The sequence below is a fragment of the Dipteris shenzhenensis genome, chromosome 12, assembly GCF_047967505.1.
Source record: "Dipteris shenzhenensis isolate YYH24624 ecotype China chromosome 12, Dip_SZ_1.0, whole genome shotgun sequence".
In the NCBI taxonomy this organism is placed as follows: Eukaryota; Viridiplantae; Streptophyta; class Polypodiopsida; order Gleicheniales; family Dipteridaceae; genus Dipteris; species Dipteris shenzhenensis.
The window spans coordinates 10,022,211-10,044,717 of record NC_141607.1 but is presented as its reverse complement, the minus strand read 5'-3'; the positions used below and the strand labels follow the sequence as shown (position 1 = coordinate 10,044,717).

The 22,507-nt window shown below is 41.9% G+C and overlaps 1 protein-coding gene across 1 annotated transcript; it reads left to right on the top strand.

Moving 5' to 3' along the window:
- Positions 1-388: 388 nt before the first annotated feature.
- On the top strand, positions 389-1,182 carry LOC147895792 (ethylene-responsive transcription factor ERF037-like). The gene has a single exon (XM_087382794.1). The coding sequence runs from the start codon at positions 455-457 to the stop codon at positions 1,013-1,015; it is 561 nt and encodes a 186-aa protein (XP_087238920.1). The 5' UTR covers positions 389-454; the 3' UTR covers positions 1,016-1,182.
- The last annotated feature ends 21,325 nt before the right edge of the window (positions 1,183-22,507 follow it).

Below are 22,507 nucleotides of genomic sequence, written 5' to 3'. Positions count from 1 at the left end.
AAACCACTGAGCTGGAAAGTTGAAGGTTTCTCAAAACTTATCTTGAACAGATAAAGCGTAGCGTACGGTGTCCATATCTTTGAAACCACTTTCTCGGAAGCATTGCTGGATGCCTGGCACGTGGCTGGGGCAAGGAAAAATTGACGAGTGTTGAGCTGCGACGTGGTGCCTGGAAGCTGTGGACACGTGCTATAGAAATATCTCAGAGCATTAAGTATATATAGTGGTGTTTATATAGCTTGCTACCTTCGTTTAGCTGCACAGTTTTGATTTCTCCGTCCCTTCATCGAGTAGCCATTCATAAGCGTATTGCCTTCGACAAGAACAAATCTCGAAGCGAGCTCGACTGGGTCTGAGGCTGCCAAGAGACGGACAATTAAACGCGCCTCACAGGTTGCACAATCCCGCCTCTTTACTTTTCTTCTTCTCGTCCTTACTCCATCAGTCCCGCGCTATGGTTCATGTCACTCTTCCTGAGTCTCTCTCGCGGCAACGCCTGGCTTCTCCCAGAGTCATGAAACGCGCGTATCGTGGTGTTCGGAGACGTAGCTGGGGTAAGTGGGTGTCTGAAATTCGCGAGCCTAACAAGAGGTCGCGCATTTGGCTCGGATCCTTCGAAACAGCTGAAATGGCCGCCAGAGCTTATGACGCTGCTACCCTGTGCCTTAGGGGTCCCAACGCTAGGTTTAATTTTCCTAATTGCATCCCACCGCTTCCTTCTCCCTTCCCAACGTGTCCTAAAGCGATACAGCAGATTGCTGCTGCGGCCGCTGCAACGGCTCGCCCCAGTTCACCCGCTAGACCTGGAAGTCCTCCCCATACTCTTGTGTTCAAAGAACCGCCTGGCCAGCCAACAGAATCACCGGTCTTGCTGGAAGCAGCACGGGAGCAGATCAGGAGGAAATCGATCGACGTATCTCAAACGAGCCAAATCCAAAACGGCAATGGGCCGTGCGACATTGACGCCTGTGGGACAGATCTTATTTGGCTTCATTCCCTGAACGATTTTTTCTAATCTGCTTCTTGATGAAAGGTTGTGGGCGGTGAATGAATGTGCCTAAGTTTGCATAATTGGCATCTGAAGAAGAAGGTAGCGAATGCCTTGTCTTATATGTCTGTGCGCTCTGTTCTGTCCCAGCGCCCTGGCATGATAAAGTTTAATTCACACATTTGCTCGCAGAATAATCGGCCGATGCGTTCCTGGTTCGCGGTCGCACAGGCCGGCTCTCCTTCGAGGGGCGAGCGATAGCGCGCCGGTCAAGAGACGTACTGTTAAGATATTTGCAGGTGAAGCAATCTCTCCGTCGATATGCTGAGGCCCTCCTTTACTCTTTAATAACAAAAAAGCCATCGTAGTTGTGCAGTTGAAAAAAACTCAGCAGAAGAGTGCGCACTAAAGCGCAGTTTCAGGAAGACTAGTTATTGCACTAGCATTCGAGCTTCTTAATTGCAAGTTGCAAGCCACCGTGAGGGAATTGCTAGATACGTTTTGAGAAATTTGTAACACCATTTTTTGAAAATAAATAAAGAAATTTGTAACACCATGTCACATTTGAAATTCAACGTTGAGCAAAAACACGGTTCCAGAAATTTGTGATGTGTCCCCCAGTAAAGAAACAAGAAATAGTTGCTACTTTGGATTGTTTATAAACTACCGTATTGGAACTACTTATCTACTTTCGAGAAATTTGTAACACCATGTAACATTTGAACTTCAATGTAGAGCAAAAACAAGGTTACAGAAATTTGTAAGCTAAATTTTAGCATTTGCATTCAAGTAAAGTATTTTCTCACTTAACGTGTCCCCCACTAAAGAAATAAGAAATAATTGCTAGTTTGGATTGTTTATAAACTACCGTATTGGAACTACTTATCTTAGCAAAGGGATCATACTTTCTCTCTCTCAAAAATTGAACGAGTGGGCAAAGCTCATGAGCCAATTTTTAGAGGCTCTTGCTGCCACAAGGCTTGGGATTAGAAGTAGGGGTGGTCTATAATGTTTTTTGCTCTTTAATGATACATAAATTATGTTCTATAATGTTTTTTGCTTTTTAACAAATATACATAACACACAAAATAAAGTTTGAAAAGTTTGGAAAGATCGAATTGTTACCTCCCAACAATGGAAGAGATATATATGAAAGCAATTATCAATGCACTCAAATCCACGGTTTCAAGTATTGTGAAAGTTGAAACCAATATTACAAGAGTAACTACTTTAGGAGTACATCCTCTAAAATATAAGCAAAATGAGTAAAGGAACTTTGCAACAATTCAAAGCGTGTATAATATGTTCAATCTTTCAAATCGAAGGAGAGTGTACTTGCTTAGTGGTCTTTCACTTTGGCTCCAACAAGTGTGACATGAGTTTAGCAGTTCGAATCTTCTTTTCCTTTGGAATCATGGTTTTGGAAAATTCCCCCATAAGATAATTTATAATCAACGTTTTGGAAATTGTTAAAAGATAATTAAAAGTGTGGATCTCTCACGTTACAAATCTCTTTATTGCCCCTTGCTTTTGCACTACTCTAGAAACTGCGCTTAGTAGAAAGCTGTTTAGAAAAGATGGTCATTTTTTGCCCTTTTGATTGTAAAGGGTGAAATTCTCCCAAGAGTGTCTAAGCTGTTGCCTTTCTTGCATTTGCCCTCTTGAATAATGACCAACAACTCATATAACTCTAGCGTTTCGTGCTCTTTTTAAACTTCCATTGGATATGGGCATTGCTCATATGTTGTGTTTTCCCTCCATGTAGATGGGAGCTATTGCATAATTGTTTCAGAAAACATGCCCATTGAGGTAAACCCCATTTTGTATCCACCTTGTGCTATGCATATTTTTTATTTTTAATTGGTTTGATATACCTTACATTGTCAGTTGGATGTATTAAATGCAAGTGAGAATTCTCAAATTAAAAATAAAAAGTTTGGATGTGCATGTGTATCTCCATTTGGCATATACATATATATGTTAGCTCTCTAGCTACTTATATATTTTGAAAATATAATGGAGCTGGTACATACCTTTCAAAGGATGAAGAAAGTAAGAGATTACGATAATAAATATAAAATTAAGGAAAATTTTATCGAAATACAAACAATTATTTCATTTTATAATCCATGTAGATGGTCTTATAAAAAAGCCAAAGGCTAGCGACATTGTGACCATTCATTTATGCAACCTTCCCTGATCTCATCCTTCAAAGACATATTCCACCGTACAAAATTTTAAAGATAGCATATGATAGTACAACACATCATATGAGTACAAGATAACATATGACAATAAATTCTAACAGTAAAAGGACAGTTACCGACAACCATTGGTACATTAAAGATGATAGTAAATGCTAGTATCAAATAGTATATGATAAAAAGAAGAAAAAATGGCGTTATATGACATACTCATAAATGATAGTAAGAGACAGTATAGAAACCCATAACAACAGAGGCCAATATTAGATACCATGAGATAGAATTAGTCAAAAACAACAATAGATGGATAGGAAAGATAATACAAGACACTTTTTTGTTAGTATAGACGGTTGTAAACTAGCATAAGACCATGAATGCTAGCCTTAACAGTAGATAACTTCTTCTAGTAGATGAAAATAGAGATCCAAATACTGACAATAAATGATCATATGTTAGTCATGATCATAAATACACTAATATTCTATTGTCATGCATTCACTCAGAGATAAATTGCATACGTGATTAATCCCTCAACGCAAGCAATGAATGTATCCAAATAGCATATCTTTAGCCCATGTAGTGCATAAGTTAACCTATAATGTAGAGAGTGAACAGGACATGTAATGCATTATTCCACATAGCTATCCCATACCAAATATAGTGCATTCTTTCACATCATGCCTCTGTGACCGTTTCCATGAAGTTTTCAGCTTGTTTAAGCAACCTTGAATGAGTACAAAGATAAAAATCTTGTCAAAAAAGTTAAAATTCTTCCTTAGCAAAAAAAAAATGATGGAAATTGACGAAGGAGATGGAGAGGAAGATGGAAAATTGCACACTAGATTCCCTCGCCCACCACCACTAAGTGCTCACAAAGGACAAGGTCTGGGAAATAAGTATGATGAAGATTTGGTGTCAACAGACAGTACTTATGGCTTGAATCGATAGGATCATCGATCCTAGTCAAATTGGTCTTCTGATGTGACCTTTGAAGACACATTTCCAAAACTCCCCAGATAAAGAACACTCGTTGCCAACCTCTGCCAGTCGAGCCTTAAAAGGGGCTCAGGGACCCTCAGACAAGATTGACTTTCTCCCACCTTGAGTGAAAAGCCAACACCACAAGAAAATAATGGACGCGCATCGCCAGATTTCAGAGCTGGGAGGGGAGGCGCCATGATATCTTACTCGGCTACTGCTCAGAAAGCTAAAGGAGGGTTCTTCTCCCTCCCAGCTTACTACTCGCTTACTACTCGCTTTGCCAGCTCAAGAAGGACAGAGGAGGCCAAAGAAGGACTTGTTGCCTCTACTTCAGCCCCCAAGACACAAGAAACTAGAGCCTTCTGGAGCAGTTCAAAGCTCTTCGATCGTAGCAAAGGAGGTGAAAGAGGAACCTTTGAAAATTCTCCAAAAGCCAAAATCCATCGAAGCGGGAGTGACGAACCCCAAGGGGGAGAAGAAGAAGGAAACAAGGAGCCCCTTCACCGTGAGAAGGAAAAGAATGACTCACAGACCCTAGAAGACAGCACCAAACTAGCTGAAGAAGAAGAGGCTACTTGTGATGAGGGCCAAGAATCTACAAGAGGTAAGCAGATTGTTGCCTTCATCAATGAAGACTTGCTTTCTGATTCCATTGAATGGCTTAGTACCCATGCATTAACTGGTTTCCTCCCAGGGCCTAGACCTCCTCTAGCCTTCATTGAGAATTGGGCGAGAGCAAATTGGGTTAGGCAAATTGGGCGAGAGCAAATTGGGTTAGGCAAGGCATTAGTGTTACCAATGTTAGATTTCTAAGGAAAGGGTTCTTTGTCTTCCTATTTGAGTCCCCAAGCATGGCCTCCAAGGCTCTCAACTACACCCTCTAGACTATCAAACACCAACCTCTCTACTTAGAGAAGTGGAAGCACAACTTTAACCCTGATCTCCCTATATCCACTATTACTCCTGTGTGGGTAGAGCTCCCAGATCTGCCCCTCTCTCTGCAACCAACTAGCTTCCTTGTGCAGTTGTTTGGGTGAGGTAGTTGGAGTTGAGAAGGAAAACTTCATCAATCCTAGAGCTAACCCGCAAGTGTGTATTAAGATGGATATTGCTGAGGACCTTCCCAACACCTTGGTTATGGTCAACACGAATGGAAGTGTGTACAAGGAACAACCCCTTCTCTACAAAAATCTTCCAAATTCTTGTTTCCTGTGTGGACTCTCTAGTGTGGACTCTCTAGTCATGCAGTTAAGAACTACCCACAGAGGAGGACCAAAGCTAAGCCCAAGGATCCTGCACCCACCAGTAGTAAACAAGCTGAAAAAGGGATCCCCAAGTCAGTTTCTACTGAAAAAACCCTTCTCCAAAAGATAATGAGAGTGCTCTCAACGGAAGTAGAACGGAAGCAGGACAGAGAGAAATAGAGAGCCACACAAGTTTTTGGTGGGTGCAAAACACCCTAATCTTCTATCTCATTCATTTATATATGTGTTTGACTATTGTACATAACCGAGGTAAAGGCACAGTGACCTTTAACCCCCACAACCTCCCACTTAAAGGACAATGTGCCTTTAAGGGAGAACAACCAGTGAGCATACTATCCAATGCCCATCAATACACGACAATACTCAAACTACTAACTAGGTAGACTCTTTGTCAGCATATCTGTAGGGTTATCATCTGTATGAACCTTGACAAGCTCTATGCGCTTGTCCTCAAGTACCTCCCTGATGAAATGGTACCTGACCTCAATGTTTTTGGTCTTTGCATGAAAGACCGGATTCCGTGCTAGCTGAATAGCACTCATGGAATCACTATGCAATGTCGGTACACCTCCATGAATCCCCAAATCTCCCACTAGCCAATCAAGCCATATAGCCTCCTTGCAACCCTCTGTGGCTGTAACATACTCAGCCTTTGTGGTAGACAAAACACACTTCTGTGCACGAGACATCCACGACACTGCACCACCTGCAAAGGTGAACACATAACCAGAAGTGGATCTCCTACTATCCACATGCCCTGCATAGTCTGAATTTGTGTACCCAAGTACACGCATGTCTCCTCCACCAAAGCAAATGTACATCTCCTTAGTACCCTTCATGTACCTCATGATTCACTTAACTGCCTCCCAATGCCTCTTTCCTGGATTAGCCATATACCGGCTAACAACTCCCACTGCAAATGCAATGTCTGGTCTAGTAGCTATCATAGCATACATAAGACTCCCAACCGCTGATGCATAAGGAACCTTGGCCATCATGGCCCTCTCCTCATCTGATTTGGGACTATCTGTATGACTCAGTTTCACATATGGAGGCAATGGAGTACTCACTGCCTTCCCCCCCTCCATATTGAAATGCTGCAATACTTTTGTAACATACTCCTTCTGTGAAAGCCAAAGGCGTTTCCTACTCCGATCACGCGTGATGCGCATACCAAGAATATGACCTGCAAGTCCCAAATCCTTCATATCAAAGGCCTCATGCAACTTGGCCTTCAATGCATCTATCTCATAAGTATTCTTGCTAGCCAATAGCATATCATCCACATATAGTGCCAGGAGTATTAGGCTATTATCCTTAGCCCTTTTAGTGTAGAGGCACTGATCAATTTCACTCCTTCTAAAACCCTGGGACCGAATGAAAGCATCAAACTTCTAATACCATTCTCTGGGCGCTTGTTTAAGACCATAGAGACTCTTCTTTAGCTTGCAAACTAAATGCTCTTTGCCCTTTTCTTCAAAGCCTTCCGGCTGCACCATGTAAATTTCCTCATGCAGATCCCCATGCAAGAAAGTTGTCTTGACATCCATCTTCATAAGCTCCATATCCTCTAATGCCACTAGTCCAAGCATGCATCTAAGTGTGGTCATCTTCACAACTGGAGAGAAGATCTCCTCAAAGTCCACACCCTTCTCTTGCTTGAACCCTTTAGCGACCAAACGGGCCTTGTACCTAGGCACATCATCACATGTGACCTTCATCTTGTAGACCCATTTACATGGCAATGCTTTCTTTCCATGTGGCAAAGAAACCAAGTCCCAAGTCTTATTCTTCATGAGTGAACTCATCTCTGATTGCATAGCATACTCCCACTTGCGTTGATCCTCGCGCATCATAGCCTCTCTGTAGCAAGAAGGCTCCCCGCAATCAGTAAGCATCATATAGTCTACCCCTAGAACAAACCTATCAGGTGGTCTAGACACTCTAGATGATCTCCTCAAGGGCATTTCAGCTTGTTGTCCCACCTGCATATCAGTCACATTTGGCTTATCATTTCCACCAATAGATGATCCATCATCTACCCTTGACTGTATACCTGTGGGAGTACTTGATGATACCATTTCTTGCACATTTGGTGCATGGACAGCTTGTTGTCTATCAACATATGCAGGTGGATTCACATCCTAGAAAGTGATTCTCCTCATTTCCACATCCCTCATGGGTGCCTTATGCATCTTCTTCTCATTGAAGGCTACATCATGGCTGTGTATGATCTTCTTTGCTTCTAGATCCCAAAGACGATAGCCCATCTCTCCACTTTCACCATAACCTAGAAAGATGCATTTCCTAGACTTAGGATCTAGCTTCTTTCGAAGCTCTTTTGGCACATGTGCATATGCCTCACACCCAAATATATGCAAATGAGAGTAAGAAAGCTTCTTGACACTCCATGCCTCTTCCGGAATACCACCATCCAAACTCTTACTAGGTGATCTATTGATCATGTGCACTGTAGTCTTCATTGCCTCAGCCTAAAAACCAATAGAAAGACTTGCATTGGAAAGCATTCATTGCAACCTTTCTTGAATGGTACGATTCATCTTTTTTGCAACTGGATTTTGCTATGAAGTATGAGGGGATGTTGGCTCCCCCTTAATCCCACGTGTATCACAGAAATGCTGAAAGTCATGAGAGAGATACTCCCACCATTGTCAGTTCATAGGCATTTCAGCATTCTACCCGATTGATTCTCAACCAAGGCCAGCCATTTCTGAAATACCTGGAACACATCACTCTTTTGAGCTATAGCATAAGCCCACATTTTCCTAGTTGCATCATCAATGAATGTCACATAGTATTCAGCCCCGCCTAATGACCATGTAAGCATGGGACCACATATGTTTGAATGCACCAAATCAAGCTTTTCAAACTCTTTCTTTCCCCTTCTTTTATGGGCTGATTTAGTCTGGTTCCCATCGAGACAATGCTCACAAAATTCAAAATCAGAGAAACTCAAATGTGGTACATAACCCAAATGGCATAAGAGTTTCATCCCATTTTGGCTCATATGGCCCAACAGGCAATGCCATAAAGAAGTGCTTGGCTGCTTGATTATTGTAACAATATGATCAAACACCCCTGATACATGTAAGGGATACAAAGTCCCACACTTGGCACCCCTGGCCAAAAGCATAGAGCCCTTCTGAATTTTCCAACTCCCAGAACCAAAGATGGTCTGAAAACTAGCATCATCTAGCTGACCCATTGAAATGAGACTCTTGGTTAGCTGAGGCACATGTCTCACATTTTTCAAAATAAATGCAGACCCATTTGCAAAAGAAAACTTTATGTCACCTAGTCCCACTATGTCACATGCATAGTCATTTCCAAGATGCACACAACCTGTCTTTCCACTGTCATAAGTGGAGAACCATTCCCTATGGGGAGTAACATGGAATGAAGCACCAGAATCCAAAATCCAATCCTGGGAATATGCATCATCTAAAGTGGTAAGCAACTCTGCAGATAAACTAGACATGAAGAGAATGTCATTGTCACTATCATGTGTGATTGCATTGATCTCCTCGATCTTCACTTTTCCTTTGTCCTCCCTTGGACTCTCTTCCTTCTGATTTGCACCCCAAATTTGTATTCTTTTTCTTATCCTTTTGCTCTCTTTTAAGCTTGTAGCAATCCTTTTTCATGTGGCCCTTCTTGCCACAATAGTGACACTCAATGTTCGATGCCCTGGACTTGCTATGGGACTTCCCTCTTTCTTGAAACTTCCCCCTGAACTGTGATCTGCTGCCCCTTTGCACATTTAAGGCAGCATCCTTGTTGCCTTCCATTGACTTCCATCTAATCTCCTCAACCAACAAGCTACCAACCACATCATCAAAGTTCAATACTCCACCAGGTGTAGAGTTACTGATAGCAGTACGAAAAGTATCCCATGAGGATGGTAATGAGCATAAGAGAAATATTGCCCTCATTTCTGCATCAAACTTCAACTTTTGAGCTTGAAGCTGACTGAAAATGATATTAAATTCATTCAAGTGCAAAGCTATGGATACTCCCTCCTTCATGTGCAGCTCAAACAATCTCTTCATGAGATAGACTTTGTTTGAGGCAGTCTCTTTCTCATATGTAGCACACAGCTTTTTCCATAAAGTTTCTGTAGTCTTTTCAGTGACTACTGTGAAATAAATTGTCTCCCCAAGATGAAGTCTAATAGTAGACTTTGCCAATGCATCCAACTCATTCCATTCGTCTGTGGACATAGTTGCAGGCTTAGCTGCAATCTTTTGCAAGGGTTTTATATGCTTCTTTTGAATAAGCACATCCCTTATCTGTTCTTTCCACAAAGAAAAGTTTGTCCCATCAAACTTTTTAATGCTGAAAAACTCCTTTTCAGACATGGAAGAGGATGCCATGATGCAAATAGAGCAAAATCCTAGATGCTAGTGCCTGCAAAATAGAATCACACCAAATACTAGGTGCACCCAAATGTGTATGCCACAATAGAGTGAAATATCACCAAAACTCAAAGCTCAAAGCATCAAAACATACAGCTGACTCATGTGCATGTACTATGCATCCATATGAGCAAATCTGGCCTAAAAGAAAATGCCAACTGCAATGGCAATCCAAAATGCCAATAAGTGCCAAATGGCTCAAGCATAAACACCGTCCATGGGCATATGCATCAACAATATCTCATCCAAGAGAGCATAACACTATCAGTGCATCAACTGCAATGTGTCAAAGCTGTCCCTCAGCATAAAATAGCATCCATGTGCAAAGCGTCCATAAAAAACAAGGCAATCTAGGCCTATCAGCGCATCCAATAAGGATCACAATGCATCCAAATGGCCTATAAATCATCCACTGCAACCCAATGCACACCATGAATGAGCACACACGACTCAAACTACAACCAGAGTGATCTGCATAAGGTATGCTCAAGAAATCATGGTCGCATGGCAATGACCGCTAGAAAATAGAACCTGAGATACCTCAAAACATGGGTGCCATTGCATAATCAAACTCAACAAGACAATCTGCAAATATCTCTCTTCTTCTGGAACTCCAAAATCCCAACCGATGAGTGAGAAATGGGAATCAGCACTTATCCACTGTCATGTGGCATAAATCTAAGGTTTCAAAACCTTAGAATGAAAAATGCATAACAAAGAGACGAAATCAAATACACAGAGATCTAAAACTCTGAAAATACTCCACCGAATCGTGCAAGAATTGACAGATAGCAGTTTTTAGGCATCTGGAACGCAATGGGACAGACGGTTTTGGAAACCGTGGTCCCAATCACTGGGTCCAACACACAGACTGAAAAACGTTTTTGGAAATGAACTGTTTGTAAACTCCACCAGAGTGCCAATGATGAGCAACATAGAAGTTTTAAGACCTCCAAAGTCCACCGGAACTAACAGATTTGCAAATGGTTGCTCCAAACTTGAGTTCTAACACCCGGGTAGAAAAACATTGAAACTGACACAGTGAGTCAGAAATCCAACGAAATGATCCCAAATTCAAGAATGAAGATGTTTCCAAGCTCTTGAAGTAAAATGGACACCAAAAGCAGGCAATGGTTGCCTCTACAAGTCAATACAGAGTCTTTGTTGTCGAACGGAACAGGGAAAAGCTTAAAAAATGACTTTTTCTTTGAAAACACTTAACAGGCTCTCAAAACCACTTTGCAAAACCAAAGTGACTTTTCCAAAGGTTCCTTCAAGGTCTCTGCACGCTCGGATGCAAGTAAAGTCACCCGTAAAGCTTCCCATGGAGCTTCTCCTTCCTTCCACAGAGCTGCTGAGCTTCCAGGCATTCATGCACACTCAGCTAGATCATACCAGTTGAGAGTGCTCTCAACGGAAGCAAGAACGGAAGAGGGAGAGAGAGAAACATAGAGCCACACAAGTTTTGGTGGGTGCAGTACACCCTAATCTTCTTTTTCATTCATTTATATATGTGTTTGAGTATTGTGAGAGTGCTCTCAACGGAAGCAAGAACGGAAGAAGGAGAGAGAGAGAGACAGAGAGCCACACAAGTTTTGGTGGGTGCAGAATCACCCTAATCTTCTTTTTCATTCATTTATATATGTGTTTGAGTATTGTACATAACCGGGGTAAAGGCACAGTGACCTTTAACCCCCACAACCTCCCACTTAAAGGACAATGTGCCTTTAAGGGAGAACAACCAGTGAGCATACTATCCAATGCTCATCAATACATGACAATACTCAAACCACTGACTAGGTAGACTCTTCATCAGCATATCTATAGGCTTATCATCTGTATGAACCTTGAAAAGCTCTATGCGATTGTCTTCAAGTACCTCCCTGATGAAATGGTACCTGACCTCAATGTGTTTGGTCTTTGCATGAAAGACCGGATTCCGTGCTGGCTGAATAGCACTCATGGAATCTATGCAATGTCGGTACACCTGTATGAATCCCCAAACCTCCCACTAGTCGATCAAGCCATATAGCCTCCTTGCAACCCTCTGTGGCTGCAACATACTCAGCCTCTGTGGTAGACAAAGCAACGCACTTTTGTGCACGAGACATCCACGACACTGCACCACCCGCAAAGATGAACACATAACTAGAAGTGGATCCCCTACTATCCACATGCCCTGCATAGTCTGAATCTGTGTACCCAAGTACACGCATGTCTCCTCTACCAAAGCAGATGCACATCTCCTTGGTACCCTTCATGTACCTCATGATGCACTTAACTGCCTCCCAATGCCTCTTTTCTAGATTAGCCATATACTGGCTAACAACTCCCACTGAAAATGCAATGTCTCTTCTAGTAGCTATCATAGCATATAACGCTCCCAACTGCTGATGCATAAGGAACCTTGGCCATCATGGCCCTTTCCTCATCTGATTTGGGACTATCTGTATGACTCACTTTCACATATGGAGGCAATGGAGTACTCCCTGCCTTCCCCCCCTCCATATTGAAACGCTGCAATACTTTTGTAACATACTCTTTTTGTGAAAGCCAAAGGAGTTTCCTACTCCGATCACGCGTGATGCGGATACCAAGAATATGACCTACAAGTCCCAAATCCTTCATATCAAAGGCCTCATGCAACTTGGCCTTTAATGCATCTAGCTCATAAGTATTCTTGCTAGCCAATAGCATATCATTCACATATAGTGCCAAGATTATCAAGCTATTATCCTTAGCCCTTTTAGTGTAGAGGCAATGATCAATTTCACTCCTTCTAAAACCCTGGGACCGAATGAAAGCATCAAACTTCTGATACCATTCTCTAGGCACTTGCTTAAGACCATAGAGACTCTTCTTCAGCTTGCAAACTAAATGCTCTTTCCCCTTTTCTTCAAAGCCTTCCGGCTGCACCATGTAAATTTCCTCATGCAAATCCCCATGCAAGAAAGTTGTCTTGACATCCATCTCCATAAGCTCCATATCCTCTAATGCCACTAGTCCAAGCATGCATCTAAGTGTGGTCATCTTCACAACTGGAGAGAATATCTCATCAAAGTCCACACCCTTCTCTTGCTTGAACCCTTTAGCGACCAAACGGGCCTTGTACCTAGGCACATCATCACATGTGACCTTCATCTTGTAGACCCATTTACATGGCAATGCTTTCTTTCCATGTGGCAAAGAAACCAAGTCCCAAGTCTTATTCTTCATGAGTGAACTCATCTCTGATTGCATAGCATACTCCCACTTGCGTTGATCCTCGCGCATCATAGCCTCTCTGTAGCAAGAAGGCTCCCCGCAATCAGTAAGCATCATATAGTCTACCCCTAGAACAAACCTATCAGGTGGTCTAGACACTCTAGATGATCTCCTCAAGGGCATTTCAGCTTGCTGTCCCACCTACATATCACTTACATTTGGCTCATCATTTCCAACAATAGATGATCCATCATCTACCCTTGATTGTATACCTGTGGGAGTACTTGGTGGTACTATTTCTTGCACATTTGGTGCATGGACAGCTTGCTGTCTCTCAACATATGCAGGTGGATTCACATCCTGGAAAGTGATTCTCCTCATTTCCACATCCCTCATGGGTGTCTTATGCATCTTCTTCTCATTGAAGACTACATCATGGCTGCGTATGATCTTCTTTGCTTCTGGATCCCAGAGACGATAGCCCATCTCTCCACTTTCACCATAACCCAGTAAGATGCATTTCCTAGACTTAGGATCTAGCTTCTTTCGAAGCTCTTTTGGCACATGTGCATATGCCTCACACCCAAATATATGCAAATGAGAGTAAGAGGGCTTCTTGCCACTCCATGCCTCTTCAAGAATACCACCATCCAAACTCTTATTAGGTGATTTATTTATCACATGTACTGCAGTCTTCATTGCCTCAGCCCAAAAACCACCAGAAAGACTTGCATTGGAAAGCATGCATTGCAACCTTTCTTGAATGGTACGGTTCATCTTTTCTGCAATTGGATTTTGCTCTGGAGTACGGGGGGATGTGAGCTCCCTCTTAATCCCACATGTATCACAAAAATGCTGAAAGTCATGAGAGAGATACTCTTTACCATTGTCAGTCCGTAGGCATTTAAGCGTTCTACCTGACTAATTCTCAACCAAGGCCAGCCATTTCTGAAATACCTGGAACACATCACTCTTCCAAGCTATAGTATAAGCCCACACTTTCCTAGTTGCATCATCAATGATTGTCACATAGTATTCAGCCCCGCCTAATGACCGTGTAGGCATGGGACCACATACATCTGAATGCACCAAATCAAGCTTTTCAAACTCTTTCTTTCCCCTTCTTTTATGGGCTGATTTAGTCTTCTTCCCATAGAGACAGTGCTCACAAAATTCAAAATCAGAGAAACTCAAATGTGGTACATAACCCGAATGGCATAAGAGTTTCATTCCATTTTGGCTCATGTGCCCCAACCTGCAATGCCATAGAGAAGTGCTTGGCTGCTCGGTTATTGCAACAACATGATCAAATACCCCTGATACATGTAAGGGATACAAAGTCCCACACTTGGCACCCCTGGCCAAAAGCATAGAGCCCTTCTGAATTTTCCAACTCTGAAAGCTGAAAGTGGTGTGAAAACCAGCATCATCTAGCTCACCCACTCAAATAAGACTCTTGGTCAGCTTAGGCACATGTCTCACATGTTTCAAAACAAATGCAGACCCATTTGCAAAAGAAAACTTTATGTCACCTGCTCCCACTATGTCACATGATAGTCATTTCCAAGATGCACACAACCTGTCTTTCCACTGTCATAAGTGGAGAACCATTCCCTATGGGGAGTAACATGGAATGAAGCACCAGAATCCAAAATCCAATCCTGGGAATATGCATCATCTGAAGTAATAAGCAACTCTGCAGATAAACTAGACATGAAGAGAATGTCATTGTCACTATCATGTGTGACTGCATTGATCTCCTCGATCTTCACTTTTCCTTTGTCCTCCCTTGGACTCTCTTCCTTTTGATTTGCACCCCAATTTGCATTCTTTTTCTTATCCTTTTGCTCTCTTTTTAGCTTGTAGCAATCCTTTTTCATATGGCCCTTCTTGCCACAGTGGTAACACTCAATGTTCCGTGCCCTGGATTTGCTACGAGACTTCCCTCTTTCTTGGGACTTCCCCCTGAGCTGTGATCTGCCCCTTTGCACATTTAAGGCTGCATCCTGCTTGTTGCCAGCCATAGACTTCCGTCTAATCTCCTCGGCCAACAAGCTACCCACAACATCATCAAATTTCAGTACTCCACCAAGTGCAGAGTTATTGACAGTTGTATGGAAGGTATCCCATGAGGATGGCAATGAACATAAGAGAAATATTGCCTTAATCTCCACATCGAAATTCATCTTTTGAGCCTGAAGCTGGCTGAAAATAATATTGAATTCATTCAAGTGAGAAGCAATGGAGACCCCTTCCTTCATCTGCAGCTCAAACAACCTCTTCATGAGGTAAACTTTATTAGAGGCAGTTTCCTTCTCATAAGTGGCACACAGTTTCTTCCACAATTTTCCGTAGTCTGCTCATTTACTACTGTGAAATAAATTGACTCTACAAGATGAAGTCTAATAGTAGACTTTGCCAATGCATCCAACTCATTCCAATCATCCTCAGACATATTTGCAGGCTTAGCTTCAATCCCTGCCAAGGGTTTAATTTGCTTCTTTTGAAATAAGTGCCAAATGACTCAAGCGTAACGTCCACTGGCATATGCATCAATAATATCTCATCCAAGAGAGCATAGCACTATCAGTGCATCACCTGCAATGTGTCAAAGCTGTCCCTCAGCATAAAATAGCATCCATGTGCAAAGCGTCCATAAAAAATAGCATCCCACAAGGCAATTTGGGCCTATCAGCGCATCCAATAAGGACCGTAATGCATCCAAATGGCCTATAAATCATCCACTGCAACCCAATGCATACCACGAATGAGCGCACACTACTCAAACTGCAACCAGAGTGATCTGCATAAGGTATGCTCAAGAAATCGTAGTCCCACGGTAATGACTGCTACTGAAAATAGAACCTGAGATGCCTCAAAACATGGGCGCCATTGCATAATCAGACTCAGCAAAAAATCTGCAAATATCTCTCTTCTGCTAGAACTCCAAAATCCCAACCGATGAGTGAGAAATGGGAGTCAACACTTATCCACTGCCATGTGGCATAAATCTAAGGTTTCAAAACCTTAGAATGAAAAATGCATAACAGAGAGACGAAATCGAATACACAGAGATCTATAACTCTAAAAATCCTCCACCGAATCACACAAGAACTAACAGGTAGGGATTTTTGGGCGTCCGGAACACAATGGGACAGACGGTTTTGGAAACCGTGGTCTCAATCACTGGGTCCAACACACGGACTGAAAAACGTTTTTGGAAACAGAGCTGTTTGTAAACTCCATCGAAGTGCGAATGATGAGCAACATAGAAGTTTTAGGACCTCCTGAGTCCACCGGAACTAACAGATCTACAAATGGTTGCTCCAAACTTGAGTTCTAACACCCGGGCAAAAAACGCAGAAACTGACAGTGAGTCAGAAATCCAATGAAATGACCCCAGATTCAAGAATAAAGGTGTTTCCAAGCTCCTAAAGTGAAGTGGACACCAAAAGCAAGCAGTAGTTGCCTCTACAAGTCAATACGGAGTCTTTGTCATCGAACAGAACAGGGAAAAGCTCAAAAAACGACTTTTTCTTTGAAAACACTTAGCACGCTCTCAAAACCACTTCGCAAAACCAAAGTGACTTTTCCAAAGGTTCCTCCAAGGTCTCTACACACTCGGATGCAAGTAAAGTCACCCACAAAGCTTCCCACAGAGCTTCTCCTTCCTTCCACAGAGCTGCTGAGCTTCAAGCATTCACGCATGCTCAGCTAGATCACCCAAGCTCTGATACCAGTTGAGAGTGCTCTCAACGAAAGCAAGAACGGAAGAAGGAGAGAGAGAGAGACAGAGAGCCACACAAGTTTTGGTGGGTGCAGAACCACCCTAATCTTCTTTTTTATTCATTTATATATGTGTTTAAGTATTGTACATAATCGGGGTAAAGGCACAGTGACCTTTAAACCCCACATATTGTACATAACCGGGTAAAGGCACAGTGACCTTTAACCCCCATAGATAAACTCTGTCAAACCCTTGCTCCCCCAGGATAAAGGAAAAGGGATGATTGATGACACCATAGCTCTGAACAATGCTTTGGACACCCTGGCAGATAGTGAAACTGAGGAATGGGTAAGAAAAATCAAAACTTGGACATTGACTCTCAGATTGAAGCAGGTTGGTCAAAAGATTTTGAGGAGGATATAAACAAAGAGGATGAGATGGCCTCTTCAAAAATCAATGAGGAAGACCTAGGAGGTGATCAAGATATGGGGGCTGAAAAGGATATTGCTGACCAAGGTAAGGCTTTTACTCAGGTACCAAGCAAGAGAAAAATCTCTCAAGGAAAAAATGCCTCCCCTCAAATAAACAGCCCCAATCCCAGGGCTAGAAAGGAAACTAAGAAGAATGTCAAGTAAACCAATAGCCATCCTCTCACTCAATGTCAGAGAGCTCACTGAACCTGGCAGAGGAGGAGAGTTAGCTTATTGACTGAGAACTAATGCTCTTTCTCCTACTTTCCTTACTCTGCAAGAAGTTAAAGTCTCTAGACCTTTTTTGGAGAAAAGACTGACTGTTATTGACAAGAGAAGGAAATGGTACTTCACTGACCATGAGGAGGGCAAGGGTGGGGTAGCAATTGGTATACTATCTAACTATGCTTAGGGTATTTTGGATGTGGAAGTGGATACATATAACATATAAATTATGGTTAAATGCATGATACATGGGCAGACATTCACAGTGGTGTCACTTTATGCTTCTAACAGTTCACAAGAAAGAATGGTTAGCTAGGAATCACTCCTGCTATAGCAAGAAATAAATGTTTTGCGGCTGGTGACTTCAACATGGTGGAAAGCTCCAAGGATAGATGGATGGGTAAAGGAACAATCATCAAAGGCAGAGAACTGACTTTCTGGGAGGACTTGAAAGAAGAGCTAAGTCTAGCGGACATGGGGATGAAGGGCACCTTCACATGGTCAAACACTCAAGTGGGGGACAACATAAGAGAGGCTAGACTGGACAAGATATATGTCTCACAAGATCTAGTTAGCCAAACCAGCTCTTGCCAGAGACTCGGGTCTTTTCCTATTTCTTTCTTTCAGACCACAAGCCAATCCTGCTCAAGTGTGACTTTGGCCTGGGCCAAAAAACCACATCATGGTTTAAGGCTGATCCCAAATTTTTTGACTTGAGTGTTCAAGAAGGTGTTAAACTTATTTGGCTCAAGGCTTTCACTGAGTCTCCTTCTTCTAGTGAATCCTGGTATACTGCAGTTGACCAGACTCAAAAGTTCTAGAAAGGATAGAGCTAAAATTAGGGCAAAGAGGATGGACAGCATTCAGAGTACTACTCTGGAGACCCTAGCTAGACAGGGAGACCCTCACGCACAGGCTGACTTGGTGCTCAAAAGAAATGAGTTTAGGATTCAAGAGCATATTCTTCTAAATGACTCTAAGGTATACTTCAGAGATTGGTGGGCTGGCAAAGCTGACAGACCTACCAAGGAATACTTTAAAAGTATAAGAAGGAAAAGGTCTAATCAAGAGGTACCCCTTCTTAGAACTCTTTGGCCCTTTCTAATGAGGAGAACATTGACCTCATTCAGCTTCATTTTCAGAGTCTATTGTCCTCCACCATTCAAGTAGAAAATGAAGTGATTAAAGCTAGATAACTTTGCAAGGAAGCTAAAAAAAGCACTATTCTCAGCTTTGATAACAAGTACCTAGAGAAACCTCTGACTATAGAGGAGCTGTTTGAAGTTGTCAAGGTGATGGCTGATGGTAAAACACTAAGAGAGGATGGACTACCAATTGAATTCTACAAAAGATCCTGGTCCACTGTTGGCCCATACCTCCTTCTCTTATGGCAGGAAAGTGTTGAAAGTGGGTTCCTACCTACACATATCAATGGTGGTGTTATAAAACTTATTCCTAAAGGAAGGAGATAAGACTGAGCTAAGGAACTAGAGACCTCTTACTATGCTCAACTGTAGCTATAAAATCTTTGCTAAAGCTCTGGCTAAGGATTAAAAACAGAATGGCCAAGTGGATCCTACCAGAGCAGAAAGGCTTCATAAAGGGCAGACATTTACTTGAAGCTATCATCAACATTTGGGAGGGGTACCTTATATTGGGAATAGAATCACTGACTATCCTTGATGAGCTCTAAGAGAAAGCGGTCCAACAAGAACAAAAGCTACTTTTGTTGAAGCTCAAAATGAAGAATTTAGCAAAAATCCATTCCCACATGGAAATGGGAGAAATGTGTAATACACCCCCGAAGATATGCAAGCATTGAAGCTATTAATGCACCTATCCAATAACAACAAAGCCAACCTCTTGAAGGAATATGACAAATTGACACATAAAATATGGGATAAGATCAACCATGTGCACATGGGAGTCAATTGTCAATTGTATAATCAATTGAGGCAATACATCCTACTATTTCAAATCATGTAGCATCATAACTAGCAGATGCAATAAATGTCAAAACAATTCACTAGTATGGCATTAGAAGATCACCAAAGAGAAATGAAAAGGAAAATGATCCCATCCATCCAAATAAACTAGTAGCAAGCAAAAAGAGAGATCCTACTACTTAAGGCTAACATCATAGAAAGAGATGCGTTTGCATGCAAAAGACTCTAGAAGAAAGTATGAGGAGCGCAAAACAAGCTATAGAAACCCCTCAAAAAAATTAGCCAGAGCTCTTAAAACTATAAAAGAGAAAAGAGGCAGCAAATCATTTCCTCCACCAAACACAACTCTCATGTGATAGCTAGAAAAAGGAATATATGGAATTACTAGAAATGATATCACAAAAAGAGAAAGACGTTTAGGGAATTACACAGAAACCTCAAGGACCATAACGTCCAGGTGTAGGAGTAAGAATGGGAATGCATAGCATCAAGTCAACAAGCCCAAAGAAAAATGCAATAGATTGATGCTCAATACCAAGTGTTAGAACAATTGCCAAAGCTAGATGATTAACTTTTAAATAGGCCAAAGTTCTGCAATAGTTCAAGGAATGCAAAATTGCCGACACCTCTACATACAACAAGTATAAGGATAAATAAATGTACAGAACTGCAATACAACACCACAAGTACAAGGAGAAATGTATAGAACTGCAAAGTCAAAGGACAACTATCTCAAAATTGGAACCCCAACTACTAAGTCAAAACAACAACATAGAGGAACCAAGCAAGGTCTATTGTTGCAAGGCACCACGACACTTTACCAAGAGTAGCTAGTGGATACCCTTAAGGGAGAAGACCATCTTGAAGGTCGAGATCAAGGTTAATGGAAGCAACTGCAACTCAAAATGCACTAAACCCCTTCTAATTGGGAAAGGAAAAAGGGAGACACAAACTGTGAGACACACATGCCAACAAACGGATGAGGATGATAAAAATTGACTATGGCTCTTAGTACACGCATGGCTCTTATAAATGAAACTCGATGTAGTCATTATATATGAATGCCTCATGGGAACTCCTCGCAAAGTACAGTAGTAGGCCTACTACCTTCATTTGAAAGGGAATCTTCCTCATCCAAAGGGTATAATCCCAGGGTGACACTAATCATGCCAACCAAAAAGGTAAGGGAGCTATTTGAGGAATACGTGGCATACATTGCATCAAACCTACCCGATCTTGCTAACCTCTTTGCCTTCTCACATTCCCTTTGAAAGTTGCCACAACAATTTAACTTTCAAGCTACCTTGTACTCCTTACCCCTCCTCTTTTCTCACGCTGCATTTCCACCTCACCCAACAATTCCGATCACACCAACCCATAACCCCCATTTCTTCTCCAATCTCGATAACACTACATGGCATCAAACCTACCCGATCTCGCTAACCTCTTTGCAAACTTCTCACATTCCCTTTGAAAGTTGCCACAACAATTTAACTTTCAAGCTCCCTTTTACTCCTTATCCTTCCTCTTTTCCCACGTTGCCCACAATTTCCAACTCACCCAACAATTCCGATCACACCAACCCATAACCCCCATTTCTTCTCCAATCAATCCTAGCTTGCATGACTCACCTCATCCTCTCCCATGTGCCTATCATTACTGAGATAGTTATGAAACTATCACCAATAGAATCAGCATGGAGTATGCTTTAAAACAAGTTTGGGACCCTGGTGATCCCAATTAATATCCATGAGAGGGGCAAACAATCGAGCTAACCAACCAAAAGGGATACCAATTCCAAGCAATCCCATAAGGGCCTTTTAGAAGAAATACTTAGACATGAAAAATAGGGGAGCATGGAACAACAAGGGGATCCCAAAGAATGTTTAGTCTGAGCAAATCATTAAAACCCTCATGAGCAAGCTAGAGCTGCAAACAAATTGGAGAAGAGAAATCTTATACAAGAAAGGAATATGTGCCCATGACGTTCCCAAAAATAAAACTGATTAATTAGTATGGAGGTGATGGGTGTGATGCGAATAACCTAAGCAAATAGGTGCCAAATTAATGCAGAAATAAATACAATTTGGGAAGGTTTGAGATTAGTAGAGAAGTCCAGAAGCTTCCACGGCTTCCACCTTGGGCGAGTATAAAAGGAGGAGGGAGGGTGGAGGAGGGAGGAGAGAGTAGGGTAGGGAGAGGCAGCAGGGAGAGCAGAGGCGTAGGGCAACAAGGAGAGCACAGGCGAAGGACAGAGCGCTATAGAGCTAATCAACTCGCATGGGATAGCTTTAGGTTAATCAATCGCAGCATGGGATAGCCTTAGGTTAATCAATCACAGGCCACGATAGCACTAATTAATAGCGAAATTATTTTTGGAGAGCGAGGAGAGGAGATTGGCAAAAACAAAAGGATTAGGTGGAAGTGTAGGTATCATTTTTTACTCACACATAGTAGGGAAACAAAGACATGCATGCCTATATGCCCTAAGAGATTGTACAGGAAAATGATGAATGTACTAGACTTGCAAGTAATTAATACACCCCATCAGTAAAATATTTTAGCTTTGAGACCTTTTCATGAAGAATCAATTGTCCTTAAAAACATAAAAGCACCATTAAAGTTCTCAATACCTCGTTGTAGAATTTGGAAGAGTAGAATTTTCTTAGTCCTACTCAAACCAACATCAAAATAGCACTAGCAAGAATGTCTTCTCAGTCGTGTTTCTAGTCAATGGTGATGTAGCCTTAAGCAAGCTATGTACAAATTTTCATGTAATATTCTACAAATCCCATCAACAACAAGACCAAGCCAACTCAAACTTGACTTGTTCCTCACTCTTGACAAAGATCATGAGATGCAAATTAGATTATGAATGGTCTTTTATCTTGCCCACAATGCAATTTTCTATTGGGACATACCTTCTAGAGTATTCTTCGAGGAGGCGATGACTCAAACTTCCTTGTGGAGACCAAACATCCTCTTTAGGGCCCTCTAAGAAACACATTCATAGACCATAGTTTAAACATATGCTCTCATAGATACAAATCAACAAACCCAC

Coding starts and splice junctions, on each gene's coding strand:
- LOC147895792 (XM_087382794.1), top strand. CDS start 455: ATGGTTCATGTCACTCTTCCTGAGTCTCTCTCGCGGCAACGCCTGGCT.